Source organism: Calypte anna, chromosome 5A (assembly GCF_003957555.1).
Source record: "Calypte anna isolate BGI_N300 chromosome 5A, bCalAnn1_v1.p, whole genome shotgun sequence".
NCBI classification, from domain to species: Eukaryota; Metazoa; Chordata; class Aves; order Apodiformes; family Trochilidae; genus Calypte; species Calypte anna.
The window spans coordinates 35,985,137-36,001,931 of record NC_044251.1 but is presented as its reverse complement, the minus strand read 5'-3'; the positions used below and the strand labels follow the sequence as shown (position 1 = coordinate 36,001,931).

Below are 16,795 nucleotides of genomic sequence, written 5' to 3'. Positions count from 1 at the left end.
CAGAACCACTGCCCGTAATAATCATGGGGATCGGGTAAATCTTTTCCAAACGTTTGATTTTTAGGAGGAGGTGACTGCACTCGGGCATTTCTTCAGTTTTGAGGGAGATGTATTTGGAAGTTCTTGCTTGATAAATGCTTTCATTTCAATGCTTCCGCAGGGCTGACAGGCATAATCACCTACAGTGAGATCTTGGTAATTATGGATAGCAACAGGGCATCATTGTCAGAACTTGGTGCTAAATGAAACTGCTTTGATTAATTGTAAATCCCTAAGATTGTTCCAATATTTCGAGCTGAATTTTCATCTTTATCAGTTTAAGTGCCCACACAGGGAATCAGCTAAGGAAATTGAGTTGAGACTAATAGTTAACAAATTTGGTCAAGTGATAAAAGGCTGGCAGGAAATGAGAAATTGATACCTCAAATAAGAGTAAACATGTGTTAAGTGTAGCTTTTACAAGATTGTTTGATAAATTATAAATTGGTTTAGGCAAAGCACAATCCATGCTGACATATTTCAGTTAGTTTGAAGCTGATAACACTTGGAATAAGTTTTTACATCTGGAGGCAGATCCATGGCCAATCTAAATTGTCATAGTGCTGTTGATGTTAACTGTGTTCCAGCAATTTATACCAATGAGAATAAGCTTCAGTATTTGTAATAAACAGGGTTTTGTGTTGGTGGAACGTGAGTCTTGAGAAGGAGCTGGAATTAACTTTGAAAGTGTAAGCAGACTTTTGTTAGGGACATGGGATTTTATGCAAATGATTTTTTTCAAAGCTTAGTTTGTGGGTATTGAGACATGCAAAGTACCTCATTTTTTACTTTGCAGGAGATGTTAAAAGTTTTGGACCTAAGTTACATCCTCGTTCTGCAAAAGCTTTTGCAAAGACTTAGCTTTGGGTATAATTTCACTGATACCAGTAACACTACTCACATGTCGGAGTCAGCCAGGGACCCTGACAGACACATAGGAAAAACTTTGTGCAGTGCCTCAAAGGTCTCTTGTCTATAAGGCAGGAAAGGATTTTGTTTTAACTTAACTAAAAAGGTGCTTCTAAAGCTTAGTGATCAGAGGATCTGGCCCAGCAGCACAGTCCATGTTGTTTGCTGAGGTATGAAGCAAACAACAGCCCTGCAGTACTGCTGCTCAAGCACTGCGATTTCTGTCACAAAAGTTAGAATTAGAAATAACCATATTGCTTTCTGTTACAGATCCATGTTTGTATATTCCTCGTTTTGCACACATGCTGGAGTTTGGGGATAAGAACCACGAGGTGTCCATGACAGCTCTGCGGCTGTTGCAGAGGATGAAGCGGGACTGGATGCACACCGGCCGCCGCCCCTCGGGGCTCTGTGGAGCAGGTCTGTCAGGGGATGGGTGTATTGCCTCTTGGGCATTGGGCAGGAAAGTCTGAGATTTGGGAAAGGAGGAGAGTTTCTTCTTTCCTCAGTGGTGCTCACCAGGCACCCACAGATTATGTAGGTCTTCATCAAAATAGTTTCTGAAACTCAAACTTCATTTTTGCCCTTGCTGCTACGTTACTCGCTCAGATCCTTTGTACCTTATGTTTTGGGTTTTTTAACCTCCTTTCTGGTGCTCTTCTTGGTCCTATGCTCTGCAGGCTCTATCTGCTAAAAGGTTTTTTTGTCTGCTAAAATGACACCATTAGTGCAAGCACTTTGATTTGTGTCTTTACACAGAGTCTTATGCAAGAAATGCCCTCTTTGACCTGTTCTGTGAAATAATTCTCCTCTCCTTTTTCATCTTTTCCAAGATCCATCACTGTCATGATGCTTACAAAAACCCTGCTAGTTTGGGAGGGCTGGGTTAAAAGCCCAGTACCAGCCAGTGAAGGCAGGGTAACAAAGGGTGTACATAGTCACAGAGTTCATGTCTCTATTTTATAGACCTGCATGTGCATGCTGAATGAGAAATGGCACCTAGATCTTAGGAGCCTGGGACTATAATCTCTTGAAATTCTAGCCACTATTGTTAATAGTGATTGCACAATTGCCTCTATGGAGACCAGACTGGTCTTAATTCTGTGCATAGGACTATATCCAGATGAGCAATAGTTTAATCAACAGATTGAAGCAGATAGTGCTGAGTCCCCACATCCAATGCAAATGCAGATCATGTGGTATACCATAGACTGGCCATGTGTGTTTGACAGACCAGTTGTATTCAGCCTCTATGTTCCCATTAAAAAACACATACCTGAAATGGTATGCTGTATTCCAAAGGCTAAAACATAGAATTTTTTTGAGCTGTAATTTGTAATCAGTTTATTGTTAGGAAGCAAGTTTGTAAAGTCCAACTCAGTCACTTGTATTCCAAGCGGAGGACAAGCTCAGCAGAAGCATTTACAGCTTTTAGCTGAAGGCAGGGACATGAGAAGAGGGACACTTATCTGACTGTTTTTGCTCCAGGATGTTTTCCTTTTTTTTGACATTGGTCTTTCTCTGCTATTCCCAGCTCCTGCTAGTGGCAGCAAGAATGCATGATTCCGACGTACCGTTAAAGAGGTCATCAGGGTGGTCAAGGTTTGTGAGTCTACATTAAGGAAAAGTCAGTGCAGTTTTACTGCTTTTATCTTTCTTTACAGTACTGAAAGGTGGTGTAGTCTAAATGATGTATATCAGAGAAAACCAGGCTTCTTTTCCTTTTCAGAAAGTGCCAAAAAAAAATCAAGTACAGCGTGTTTTAGCTGGTCATTTTTAAGCACTGTACGCCTGCCTCTTATGTAAGGCCTCAAAAGCTTAGTAAAGCTGGTGAGCGACACTGTGCCCATTTAACAGGTGAAGAGTTGAAGGCAAAAAAAAAGTAGTTGGGTCAGCAGTTGTAACGGTGGTGTCATGTCCTAAGAAGAAGTAATTGATTGATACATTCTCAAAGCTGAAAATGTGCTATTTTGATGAAGCAGCCATCCAGTTTTCCTCACTTGTGAAAAGTTAAAAAATTCTCCTCCTCATAGTTTGGTAAAAAAAAATGACCTAACTGGCACACGTGCTTTCTGTTCTCTTTAGCTGGAAATTTTTGGTACCACCAGAAAAATCTGAAGTCTTTCCTACCAAGGTTTCTCTTTAACAAATCTCCTCTGGTGTCTCTCTTCCTATCACTTTTGATGAGACCATCTTAAGCACATTCAGACAATCTAATTCTTGTTAATAATATTAATTTTCTTCATTGTATAAAATATTTTTTTCCCACATTTTCATTATTAGAACAGGAAATGACACTATTTCCCTACCATCCATGAGTGGTATAGGGATAAATGTGAAAGTGTTTGAAGTGGTTAGGTTTATTAAGGATGGAGGCAGTACAAATGCAACTTTTTTTCTCATGTCAACAGGTCACGGTGTTTTAATGTGCATTTTCTATGATTAATGATTTAATGCACCCACAATCTTACTTCAAGATGCCTTTTTTAAATAGTTCATTTTTATTAAGAAAATTAGCATAATAAATTAGAGTTGGAAGGAAATTTAATTTGAGCAATTGTTTCAAAGCGAGAAATCTTACTTCAAAATTCATGCTTTGAATGTTTACTCAAGTCATGCATATCAACTAAAATTGACAGCGTTATTTACTTTGACAGGGTCAAACGTGACAGCTGAATTATTTTCATGTAGCTATAATTAACAACTTGGTATTTATCACGAATCTATAAATTTTGATTGATGTTTTTCAAATAACAGCATGTTATATACGTATTTAACGAAGGCAAATAAAAAAATACCTTTGAAATAAGTTCTTCTGCACTCCAATTTTTTTCCTTTTTGTTTGAGAAATTCCTCTCAAAATGCCAGTGAGTAGAAGTTGTCCGAGTTAATAAGCACTTGTTTCTTGTTCTTTAAAATTTCTTTGCTTCTCAGTGTGATGTACAGTTTTGTTTCCTTTTAATTATTGCTATAGTTACTCTGGTTTGTAAAGAGCTGCTGCTGCTGCTTTGTGCATTCTGAAGTTGTTGGTGTAGTTGAGTGAATGCTCATTTAATGGACGGTGCTGGATGCTGCACTCACCAATGATTGACTTTGCCCTGACAGCTCTTGAAGTGAAACCAAACAGGAATCCTGTTACTGCTGGAACATCCAGCCTGCAGTTCTGCTGTATGGTTTGATTTAGTTCCCAGTTGGCTGTGTGGCTCATGGAGGAGCACAGGCATTGGAAAGTTGATTCGTTTTGGGTAGTGATGAATTTCCGTGGCAGAAATGTTCAAGGGAAGGAGAGGCAATGAAATCAGGTGCCTTCTCCCATGCCCTGCAGAGGCATCCCAGCAGCTCAGGAGGTTTGGGGGACAGGGCTGTGCTGATAGTGGCTTAATTGAGGTTGTAGGAGAAGTGCTTTGTAAGAAAGCCCTGCTGGGCTTCTTGTTTTGTGAAGACAGGGAGGGAATGGGCTTCCTTCCCTCCTGATCCTGTGCAATGCAGCTGTGTAAAAGGGGGTTGGTTCACCCTGTTTGTCCACCAGCTGGAGAGCACCAACCCTAGGTCCCTGTATTCTTTTCCTCTTTCACCACTGTGTACTGGAGGAGTAGCTCTTTGGGAGGCTTTTCACAAAAAATATGACGTAGCTTCATGGTCATAAAAATGGATGATCTGATTATAAAGGGATGTATTTTGGAAGGAAAAACCAATGAAGTGTGTCATGTGGACCCTGTCACTCATCCTCTAATCAAGATTTTTAATTTAACCACCTGTTTGGTCGAAAAACAGTGTGTGTTTATTTTTTAATATTGTGGGGTTTACATAGGATCTTGGTAAGAAAACTTTGTAGTTACCTCACAGGGCCTTCTAGCTTTATGTTTTGAAGCACCCAATTAAAATGTAAAGCTTGTTGCTGTTGTTGAAAGCCAATGTAATAAATATTAATAAATGCACTGATAATTCCATCTCATTTCCAGTGTAATTGAAATTGTATTAACTTATATATCACTTTATATATTCAAAGTACTGTACAAAATATTAACTAATTAGTCCAAATTGTTATTTTCTGTGTAATCATCTATAGAGATAGCAGAAATTAAGTTTTAATAAGCCCAACCCTTTTATTTAGTTTAGTATTCACATTGTGTGCTGGTGTCCAATGCACCTGGTCTTTGCTGCATGCATTTTAATCTTTACATACTTTGCCTCTTCATCTGTTTATTTGCTTATTGCATACTCTCTCTGCATACTAAATTTCTTTCTTATCTGCAGTGAGAATAATTTTTGTGATACTTGCCATTATGGCATTATCTAATAATACGTAGCCCTCGTGCCTGTTTGAAGATCTTACGCGGTCTTTAATAGAAATTAAAAAATCAGCTTATCTTTGTTAACACTTGGATTTAACTTCTTGGCTTACTTTCTTTATCTTAAAATAGAGCTGCTTTTTACATAAAAAAACATTTCTTCTTGGTTAAAAAACCTATTTCTGACAGACTTCAGAAATAAAGCTTAATTTAGAAAGAACTCACAATAAAAGGGTAGGATGGGCTTAAAGTGCTCATTTTGGAGGTGAATGTTTTTCCTTACAAAAAAAAATAGCATTTTAGGGGAAGGAAGACAAGATCTGTCACAATGGAACTCCATTTACTAGTTGGAGACGTGGCAGGACATTTGTAAATAGGGTCCTTTGCTCCCATCCTGAGGGTCCAACTACAGCTCTTTCAATGGCTGCATTGGTAATTTTCTGGAAAAATTAAAGATTCATTCATAGAGATAAAATTTATTGCCTGTAGCTTTCTCACTTTCCTTTCTGCAGTATTTAGCTTACAGAAACTTCATGTCCAAGCTCCCAGTGCATTCTCAGCCAAGCAGGCTTCTTGTATCACAAAGTGAGGAGCAGGTCAACCTGTGAGTCTGGAATCAGGGTGGGTAAGAGAAGGTAATAGGGATGCAAAGTGATGATTTCTAAAACACCAAAGCCATATCAAGGCCAGAAATGAAGGGAAGGGCACAAGTAGTCTGTGTTCAGCTGCGATCCAAGTAAAGTGATGTTAAAATCCTGTGATAGGTAACTGCATTAAGTGAGAGTTCTTCACCTAAGGTTTTGAGCACTGAGAAGGGTGGAGGTTGTTTCATATGTCAGAGTTGTGTAAGTGCCCTTGTTGAAAGTGCCAGTGTAGAGAGGAAGCTTTCAGAAAGTAACTTCATCTAAAGGAGCTCATGGTGGTGTCTGCTCAGATCTTGTATCCAAGCCATGGAGTTCCTTGCTGGGCGCTGTTGTGGTAAGCTAAGACATTTTTTAAGAAGAATACAGAAGAAATTTTAAAAGAATATTTATGTCTCCAGTTAAATAATTTCAGTTGGCTTATAGATCATTTCTAGAAATCTCTATAGTACAGTGAGTGGAATACAACTTGATCTACTCAGGTTGGCATTGCATACCTTGGTAAGTTGGATTTCCTGTTATAATGAAAAAAGGTTTTATTTTTGAAGAATCTGGTATCATTATGTTCCACTTTATAAATCTGGCTTCTATACAGCTAGTAACTACACTCCTAATATACTTTGGTAGTTCATACTTATTTTTAAAATGTCATTTCTAAATAATTTGTATCTGTTACTTTTGATAAAAAATTATCTTATTAACACTAACTCGGGCTTAGATCTTGTAAACAGATTTCTCTGTGTTTGACTTTCCTCATCTGAGTTACTGTTAGGAAATTAGGTAGCATACTTTTTTTTTTTTCCAGGGGATCATAGAGTGTTTTTGACAGAACATAACGGAGGAACCATGCTAATGAAACAACATTTTAAAGAATGTTAGAGCATTTTTTGTCATTATTGTGGTGTGAACACATGAACCAGGGAAAAAGAAAAATAGCAAAATATTCCAGATGGTTTAGAGTGGTGGACTTGTGGGATAGCCAGGGACATCTGTCAATAAAAGCAACTAATTTTAAAAGGTGCTTTTATTCAGTAGAATAAATCTTTCAAGGTATGCATTCTTTACTACTTAGAAAAGTGCCAGAGAGTTGCCATCAAATGAGCACCATAAATTATCAGTCACAACTAATTTGCAGTAAAGGACTATGTGTGTATTCTCTTAGTCCATTACAAGAGATGAAATGTATTAATGTAGTACACCATGGAAGTTGTTTAAGTGAAAATATTTCTCTTTACAGTTGGATTAGGTTTAGCACAGACTAATTTAGCACATCTCAGGCGATAAGCTTTAAGTTGTAAAACCACAAGAACAGGATCACCTCTAATTTATCCTTGCCCTTAGTAATGAGATACTAATTCATAAAGCTTTAAAAATACCCTTTTTATATTGTTGCAAGTACAATGTAAAATTATTTATATACATACAGTGATTACGTAGAAGCAGATTGCACTTCTGTTTATTTACATACTGGTGGCTACTGGAAAACTTTTTTTATGTCATTTAGGAAACATTTAATAGAACATTTAATGATTTCTGATATATGTTCTCTATTAAGTATCACTTTCAGGGTACATATTCCATAAACAATTCATGCATAAGCATTGTACGATTTGGAAATAAAATGAGGAGAGAAGGATGATGGAATAGACTGTTACATTTGTACTGTAAAAAATAGTGATGGTTTGCTGCATCACTGTGAATTAAGAACTTCTTTCCTATGAGCAAATGCATGGGTTTGGAGTGGAAGGTAGTGCTGATGAATGTGAAGTTAAAACAGTGAGGACGTGGTGCAATGTTTTGGTACTTCTCTAATGTGCCCAAGTGCAAACTTCTTTTTGAGAGTTTGTAAGTGCTGGATTTGTCAAATCATCTGATCTTTTACTAGAATATTTGCAATTGATATGACAGTTAAAATTATGTAGATAATTACTTAAGGTTCTCATTGTATTGTTAATTTGGGAAAAATCAGAGGAATGTAATTACCACCACCAGCCTATCTTAAAATAAATCTCTTGCATCAATTTCTGCTAACAATATGCCAATATTCAGCTTAGTGTTTTGTTGGGGGTTTTTGACCCATTAATAAAAAAAGTTTAAGTACTTTATTAAAGGTTATGTGCTCACATTCACTCTTTTAAAAAACAGTTGCCAATGAAGTTACAATTTGTTTTCCCTGCTTTATAGGGTTCCTGCACAGATGCCTCTGCTTTATGCTGCCTGATTTCCTAGAGCTAGATGCTGATTTGGCATATGTAGGAGGACATTGGAGGTTTTCCTAAATGATCTCTGCTTAGAAGTTGCTCTTGGACATTAAACTTGGAATGATTTTGTTCAAAAACTTGAGGCATTTGTGAGTTGGACTCCAGAAGATCTTGTTCTTTTTAAGTGCTTTGTCGCACCTCACTGCTGCAGAATTTAAATTAAACATTAAAGCTGAGTAGCTATCTACACACAGGAGTCTTTTTTTCCTTAGCTGTAGACTGGGTTCATTAAGTCTTCACCAGATGATATCTCTGAAACAAAAACCAAGTGAAAAAACCGTTGCTCATAACTTCAAAATGACTGACCCATTTTCCCTTATTGGGAGCTAAATTAAGTGTGAACAGAATCGCTTTACTGTTTTTTTGCACAAAAGTGCTTTATCAGAAGATGAGGTGTGGGTTTTGTCTGTAAACAGATGGAACAAAAGCTGTGGAAAATTTTATATGGGAAAAAAAAAAAAAAAGGTTGGGATTAGGGGCAGATGACACCAAGCTCTAGAAAAACTTTTCTCCCAAAGGAATTTGCTTGAAAGAGTTTGCTGTGAGAAACTCGAAGAGGAGGGTTTATACTGGAAACTGAGCTGTAGTGGCTGCCTCTGCTTTGACTATAAATAGACAATACTTGTCTGCCAAATTGCAATTTTTAGAGCCCTTTTGAATTTGTGCCAAGGAAATAATATCTTAATTTGTATATCTGTTTATTTTCCTCCTTCTGTGCTTGACTTAAAATGGCAACTCTTACTAGATTTTTTTAGATTAACAAAAGTGCAAAGTGAACTTTGACATAATTTTTATGTGGAACTTAAAAAACAGCCTGTAGCTATTTTTTTAATTTTTTTTTTTCCAGGAGGGCACTCCCTTGCTGCTGAAATTAATGTGCTTATAATTAAGGTTGTGTCAGTTTTTCATAGCTGCCAAACTGATGTTACCTTGTTACATGCGGTGCAGACTACTGCCTGCATCAGTTTGTTGCCTTGGTGGCATGTGTCCAAACACTGGAGAAAATTAAAGAAATGTTTAAAAATACACAGACAGGATATCAGCCAATGTACAGTGTTGAGGCAGGCAGCTAGCTGGCAAACGCAGGTATTTGTTTATATCAAGTTAAAGGAGAAAATGTTGAGTGAACAGCTCGCTCTCCCACAGAGATGGTGCTCAAGCTGTGATCCTGATCATCAGGGATGGTTCTTCATTTCAGGAGGAGGGGTAGAGCTTTGTGGTTGAGAACAGTGAGAAGTTAAGAAACAACATGGTGCCCCAAATTAGGGTTTGCTACCAGCCTTTGCCTCCACCATCATGCTGGCAGCCCTCACCACTGGGTGGTCCAAGCCCCCTTGGGCTTGGATCAGGATGGAGGAAGAGAAGGGCACAGGGGTGGGACTGGGTGCTGGTATCTGGATTTGATGGTTGAACCATGCTGTGGGTTTGAGCTGCTGGGTATCACCAGCAGCAAACATGATGTCCCTGTCCCTGTGCACATAAACCCTTAGGAGACACCAGTGCTGCCGTTGTGACTCTGGGCTGTAGCTGTCACTCAAGAAGACTCGAGAAGCTCGTGACAGCTGGTGACACCTTGTCTCACCCGTGGATCAATGTGTGAGGGGTGCAGGGTACGTGATGTGAGTCAGGACATGGTGGACAAGGAGAGGGACAGACAGAGCCTCAGGTGTCCGCAGGGAGACGTGCCACGGGCTTGAGTGTTGAAACCCAACCATGGTCATCTCATCCCCAATATTGCTTCATGAGCAACTGGTTGTGCTGCTGGAGTTTTCTGTGTTGCTTCTCATGCCTAGAGGTGATGCTGTTTTGGCTGGTCTCTGACTGCTCATCTCAAACACAGAAACATGTGTGGGGTAAACAAACCGGGCATCTTTGCCAAAGTGTGTGTTGGCTTTTTACAGTGGGTGGAAAATAACATTTTAACTAGGTGAGGCTGGATGGGAGGAAAAGTCTTGCTGAATTGGGACTACCTGTGAGTGCATGATTCATATGTGGAGAGATGGATGACTGTAATTTAATGATGGTGGCTGGGGTGATACATGCTCCTAAAGTGATGCATGGATTTGGCATTAAATGAATTCTGAATTAAAATAATAATAACAATGCCTAGTCAGGTTTCTCCTCTAGCCTGATAGATGAGGCTCCCTCCTGCAAGATGGGTTATGCATGCTGGAAGCCCATTAATGCTGAGAAAGATTTCTAGTCTGTTAATTAAAAGCTGGGTGCTGCTGCTGCCAACAGTATCCTCCTCTCCTTTCCAATTTGATTTGAAAGAGAGGAGGAGGGAGCTGGTCCCTGGTACTCTGAGGCAAAGTTTCGGGCTGTCAGTCACTCTCAAGTGCATGGCTAATTTGGGGCTTTATGGAGATGCCAGAACTCCAAAAGTGAGACTGGGCTTCAGAGGCTTTCTTTTCCTCAGCAGCACTGATCCTGGCCAGCACAGCCGTGTGTGGGCTCGGTGTGCTGCTTCCTGCTAGTTTTATATAGAGGTGCTTGGCTCCCCCTGTGCATTTCATAGCATGAGATGCCACATGTGGCCTGTGGACCGTGCTCCAGAAGCAGGGTGTATGGGCTGTCTTGTCTTGTTCCTCAATTTGTACAACAAAAGTACAGGTACTGATAGGATACAGTGAGAGAGCATGGTGAAGTGCTTTTGGCTTTGACCCTGGAGTTGGTTGGAAGCTGAATTTCTGTCCTAGAGAAAATTCCTTCTTTGGAAGAAGTTGTGTTGCAGTCACAGGCAAAAGAGAAAACCGTGACTGAGTTTTGGAGAGGAGAAATGCTTAGGGGTCTTGTGCTGGGAGTACTGAATTGCTGTTTTTAGTTTCCTAGCTTTGCAAATGGAAGCTGTTGTCAGCTTTGCTTCCTCTGGAAGATGGGAATATTCCAGTGAAGCAGCTGCTGTTTTCCCATGGAAAATGTTGATAATATTAAAAGGGCACTTTCTGTCAGGAAAGCATTCTGCCAGACGCTTCCTGACCTGGCTTTCTACTTAACCTTTTGTCTCTTTTTCTCTGTCTGTAGAATGGATATGCTCATTCTCAGCCACCTGTACAAAATGCAGAAAATTGTGGATGAAGTTACAACGTGGTCTCATTTAAGACTCAGTTCCTTTGAAAGATTCAGCTGCTTTCATGGCAGTTCCCTAAGGAGCTACTCCATCTCTCACATAGATACAAACTTCTAAAATGCACACATTACACAAATACAAAGTATATTATTGTAAAATTACATCCATTCACATATTGCGTTTGTGCATCCCTTTATTTTACTGCTGCTTCTGTGTCCTGGAAAGATTGCTTCTTGTCCCTCTTACAGTCTGCTGAAGATATGCTACTTAAACATTTGCTTTGCATAAATTAATCATGCTTACATATCAGGAATATTTTTGAGCGTACTTCTGAACTATGATTGCAGATATTTTAGCTTGGAAATCTGTTTTGTTTTTTATAACAAAAGCAATGAGACATGAGGAATGAGAGGCATTTTTCATCTCAGTTTTGTCAGTCTATACTTAATTGACTACAGTGGCTGCGGTAGTTCTGTTCAGTCTCTGCTCATCAAAAACCGTGTGTGTTACATACTGTAATAACAAAAGCTAATTTGTGATACGAAAAGATACTTTCTTTGCAGCAGATGAAACAATTAGTATCACTTCAGTTTTAATGTATTCTGCAGTTGAGCCAGAGTTTCTGAATAAACATAAATATACATGTTTAGTCTGTAACAGCAATTTGACAAACTTTGATACTTTTAAAAAAGCTCTTAAAAATGTTATGATAATGTGCTGTATGCTTTGGTAGGTTGACAGAGTTTGAAGACACACCAACGAGTCAGCTAACCATAGATGAGTTTATGAAGATTGACTTGGAAGAAGAATGCGACCCTCCTTCATTTACAGCTGGTCAAAAAAAACTGAAGATACAACAGGTGACTTCTGAATCAGATGCCTTCTGTATTTCTCTCCTCTCTCTTCTCACTTTATATTCGTTTTCAAATCAGTTAATACTAAATCCTAACTGACCAACCTCTGATAACAGTTAGCTACATTTATTTGGAGGTTCTTGAGAGAAGGGTGAGCTCTAGTGCATTTGGTACTCATTAACTAGAGGATATTTTTTGTTTTACTGGCAAAGGGATAGCTTCCCAGTTACAAGGGAAATAAAAGGGGGGGGGGGAACCTTTTTCTCTGATATAATTTTTGCCTCCTCCTCAAGAGAGACATGTTCTGTCAGATATGTAGCTTCAAATGTTGCTTTTAACATCCCCTGATGAGGGATGGAAGTGTGTCTAAGCTAGGCACTGCAGGAAGCACAGACTCAGTGCTCTCGTTAGAGCAGATGAGGATGTCTGGGTAGCCGAGTAAATGAGCACCAGCTGAGCCTCTGTATTTTCCAGGGTACCAGTGTTCGGTGCTCAGTCCACAACTGCTGTATTTTAGATGAGGGCTCAGCACACTCAATGCAGATGCTCCCTGTTTGCAAGCTGATGCAGTTCTGTGAAGCACTGTTATGTCCTTTATGCTCACTTTCCTACTGCATGTGTGTATCTCTTCTTGTGCCCTGACTTTTTACAAAGCATCAGATCCTTTGTCCTCACAAAACTGGGGACCCTCATGTGACAAGTGAAGCTGAGCTTGGGGCGTGGTGGTCTAGAGTAGCTGTCCTGGTGTCAACACTTGTGTGTGCTGTATGGACTCTTCCACCCTGGTTAGCAAGGATCAGGGTTTCAAAGGTGTAATGCTTGTAATTGAAGCAGAAACCATGCACTGGTTTTAAGGTGGTACCCGTGGTCAGGAGAAGTGCCCTCACATACAGCTTTCTTTTTAAACACATATGAAAGCAATAACCCAATTACTTTAATGAGACTGCTGGGGTTTTGTGTGGTACAGCACCTGCTTCCACAGAGATAAGTTCTCATGTGGCTTAACTTCTTTACAAAGAAACATGAACTAAAGATGGCACAAGAGGAAAAGATTTTACCACCATCATAACCAAATCTTATGTTATTAATTTTTCAGGTTTTTTTTTTCTCTGTTCTAAATCCACTATCATTTAAAGGTCTGTAAGTGTGTTTCTCATGTTTTCAAGAGCCTGCCAGGTGCTGTAGGCACCTGTGTGCTTACATTCTGCTATCACCTGTGTGATGTCTCTGGACTGGGCACCATATTTTCAGCACTGTCCTTGTGCTTGCTCACACCTGCAGGCAGTCTTAGAATGTGGCTGCTGAAGAACAGGGCCTTTTATTTGCAGCTTGCCAGAGTGAAGGTTCCTTTTGAAGTACAGAGATGGGGCAGCTAACTTTTGATATTGGTCAGTATTTTGAAGCTTGTCTCACCTTTCTGACAGAAGTAATTTGAATTGGGTTTCAAAACCTGGTTATTTCTTTTAATATACCCTATTGTTATCTCTATATGGTTCACAAATAGTATGAAGTAGTGGAGTTTTTTCAGTAATTTCGTGTTTTTTTTTCATTTCAGCTTGAGAAGGCATTATCAAAAAAGCTGGAGGATTTTGAAGGTATAACTTGTTTCATGTAACATACCTCTCATTTGTTCAAATTACATCAATGATTGCTGAATTTTGTTTTTATTTCAACACCACAGGTGAAATATCAAGCTATCAAGATGAAATAGAGATTGAATTAGAAAACAGTAGACCAAAAGCAAAAGGCGTATTTGCAAATTTCACTAAAGATGGTAAGTCTAGAGTGTTGTGACTCCTTTAGTAGGAATGGATTCATACCCTGCAGGCAGTCTTAAGTGCATGAACTTTATTGTGATAAATGTGATCATATTTATACTTGCATAGTAGAAGATCTCTATTGCTTTGGGGTTCTCTCTGCCAGGTAGCTGGCTCATATATTAGTCTTCAAAACAATGACATAGTTCATTACAGTGACATTTCATTAATGATTTCAGTTGTTTTTCTTTGCTGGTGCCAATGTAAGCTTGGCACTGGCACCTGAGAATGTTCCTTTTCATCACTGAAAGTGCAGTAGACCAGTATGTAGACCCTCTTGTCACCCAGTCCTCCAGTTGACTGGGTGGTATGGAAGGACTTTGTGAAGATTGAACTGCCTATTTTTGATTTGTAATTACACCAGTGAGAGGCTGACTTCTCTTGCAAAGCCCTTTTACTTGCCATACTTTGATAACACAGTACTTCTATATGAAATTATTATTATATTCCCCAAAATGCATTTTGATAGCTAAGGTAACGAATTTGAGGAGCATCTGTAAACTCTATGTATTCATAAAAATATCACCAATTACACAATACCAAAATATTGTGTATTTCTTCTACAGATTTTCTCTGAAAGATTTTTATTCTTTAAGTGAGTGTCTATATTTATTTAGTTTCTGTAGCAGGTGGTATGCAATGATCTGTTGGGGCTTTTTTCCCATTACAGATTCTATAGAGGATAACAGCTCTAGCCTACTTGGAGAGGAGGAGGCAGATGAGGAACTAGAAGCAGCTGCTAATCACTTAAACAAAGACTTTTATAATGAACTTCATGAGAATGACACAGTAAAAAAAAATGACGAGGAGGAATGCAAAAATGGAAATGAAGCTCTTGTAAGACCACCTGCACTGGAATCCTTGCTTGGCCCACTCCCCACTGCAGCTAGTCTTGGCATTACAGAGTCCATAAAGGAATGTATCTACACTAAGGACCGAGAGCCTGGTGAGTAGGAGACCAGTTCAGCTTGATGGGGAAACTGGACACATACAGCCAGTTGTGGGTTTGTTGTGTAATTTCCATGTATTTTGATAGTTGCCATAGTAGAAATTCTGTGAATCAATCTTTACATTGAGGTATGTGAACTGTGAGGCTGGATGGGACCAGTGGTCTTGGTTGTTGATGTTGTTTGCTGGCATCTGCTCCTCAGGGAGCTGCAGGAAAATCTGGAATTCCTGATTATTTTCTGAGAACGTGTATCTCTGAGTCAGATAGATTTGCAGTCAGATGATAGCTGATGGGCATATTTAAAGCCATGCAGTCTCAATTAGGAAATTAGAGGAAGTGTATTCTTGTAAATATGACTGGAAATGAAAAGCCATGTGTGAGAATTGTAGATCAAGGCTGACTTCCTCAGGAGACATTTCACTGAAGTCAAACATGATGCAATCTGTCTCTCTGATTGAGAATCTTTGCAAATGGCAAATATTTAAAATGTTTGTAAGATTTAGTAACTGGTTGTGTGCATTTTTCTTTGGTACACGCTTTGGTGTGTGTTCTGGTGGTTTTGCTCCATTTTTCTTAAAACCCTCTGATCTCTCTGCATCATATAGCTCTGTATAGTACAGTAGGAGCACGTCTGATCCACTAAGGAAGGCAGTTTTGCTAGAGCCATTAAAGCAGACAGTGCTGCAAACAGCCAGTCATCCAGGCACGTGTGTTTGCTCTTTCTTACGTGTGCTTGAGGTTTATGGAGATGGCATTTTTTACAATTTCTTTTGCATCTTAATGACACTGAGAACAGAACCTATCTAAAGGGCATTTTATTGTTTTCTTCATCACAGATAATTTTTCCATCACAAGACACACCTGTCTGAATCTCTTTTGTCAGCTTACGTGGGGTTTGATGCAGCAGAACATTTTGTTACCCAAACTGTTCTGATGGAAATTTTTGTTCAACAGCACTTACTTACAATAGGTACTCCCTGCCTCTATAGATGAACTTAGTGCATTCAGGTTCTTCTTGAGTTAGTGTTTACATCCTAGAAATGTAGCAGGATGATTGCATGTGTATATTTTGAACAAACAAAATCATATAGAAACAGTTGAGTGGTTCAGTTTTGTTTTAATTACAATTAAGAAAATAGATGGCTTGTGGCTCATCTTTTTTCTGGAAATCAGCAGTTCATGTCGAAGAGAGGTCAGTAATGGCTAGAAGCTGTTGTTGTCTGGCTAGCCAATGACCTGTAAAAATGAGTACCCAGTGATGGACACTTCTCAGCTGGCATAGATATTGACCATTTTAATGGACAGGCTGAGTTTAAAGATGAAGCTAAGCTGGTATAGCCAGGTATGTTGCTTTGAGTCAGGTTTCAGGCAAGTGGGCAGGAGAGTGCATGGCTGCTCATGCTATGGCTTGTCTGCTTTTGCTGTTTGTTTTCTTCCAAAACTTGAGGACGTGCCAAATGAACTGAATTTCAATACTGAATAGGCTTCAGTATGTTCGTTCTCTTTTAATGCATCTGAAAAATGATTGGTTTTGAACAAGTACTTATTTTCTTAATATACTGTGAAGCTCATATGCTGAATTATTGTTGTATTGTTTTGGTTGTATTTTGATTGTAGATAATTTTTTTTTTAGTGACTTTGCTACTTTGTTTTAATAATTTGAAAGTTTACAGTCTCTGAGCCCTTGCCATGCAATGCCTGTGTGGTATGGGTGCATCATCCCCCTGAGGACCTGGTTTCTTTTGGGAAGTCATCTGAGTTCAGGAGCAGTAACAGAGCCTCAGTGTGTTTTAGATCATTTAGAACCAGGTCTGGCAGGTGGGCTGGGAGGGTACAGCTGCTGGTTATTATGCAGAAGAAAGAAAACCTCTTGTTAAGATGCTTCCCACTTGTGCATCTTAGCTCTGAACCTTGATGAAAACCAGTATAGAGAGATGTTTCTGTAACCTCAGGCAACATTGTC

General features: G+C 39.2%; 1 protein-coding gene across 1 annotated transcript in view; it reads left to right on the top strand.

Annotated features, from left to right (window-relative positions):
* BRF1 (BRF1 RNA polymerase III transcription initiation factor subunit) overlaps window positions 1–16,795 on the top strand; it is a 168,363-nt gene that overhangs the window by 83,982 nt on the left and 67,586 nt on the right. Inside the window, 6 exon segments of the mRNA XM_030451588.1 lie at window positions 1,219–1,368; window positions 2,483–2,579; window positions 11,946–12,072; window positions 13,622–13,661; window positions 13,748–13,840; window positions 14,554–14,829. Coding sequence (XP_030307448.1) covers window positions 1,219–1,368; window positions 2,483–2,579; window positions 11,946–12,072; window positions 13,622–13,661; window positions 13,748–13,840; window positions 14,554–14,829 — 783 coding nt within the window.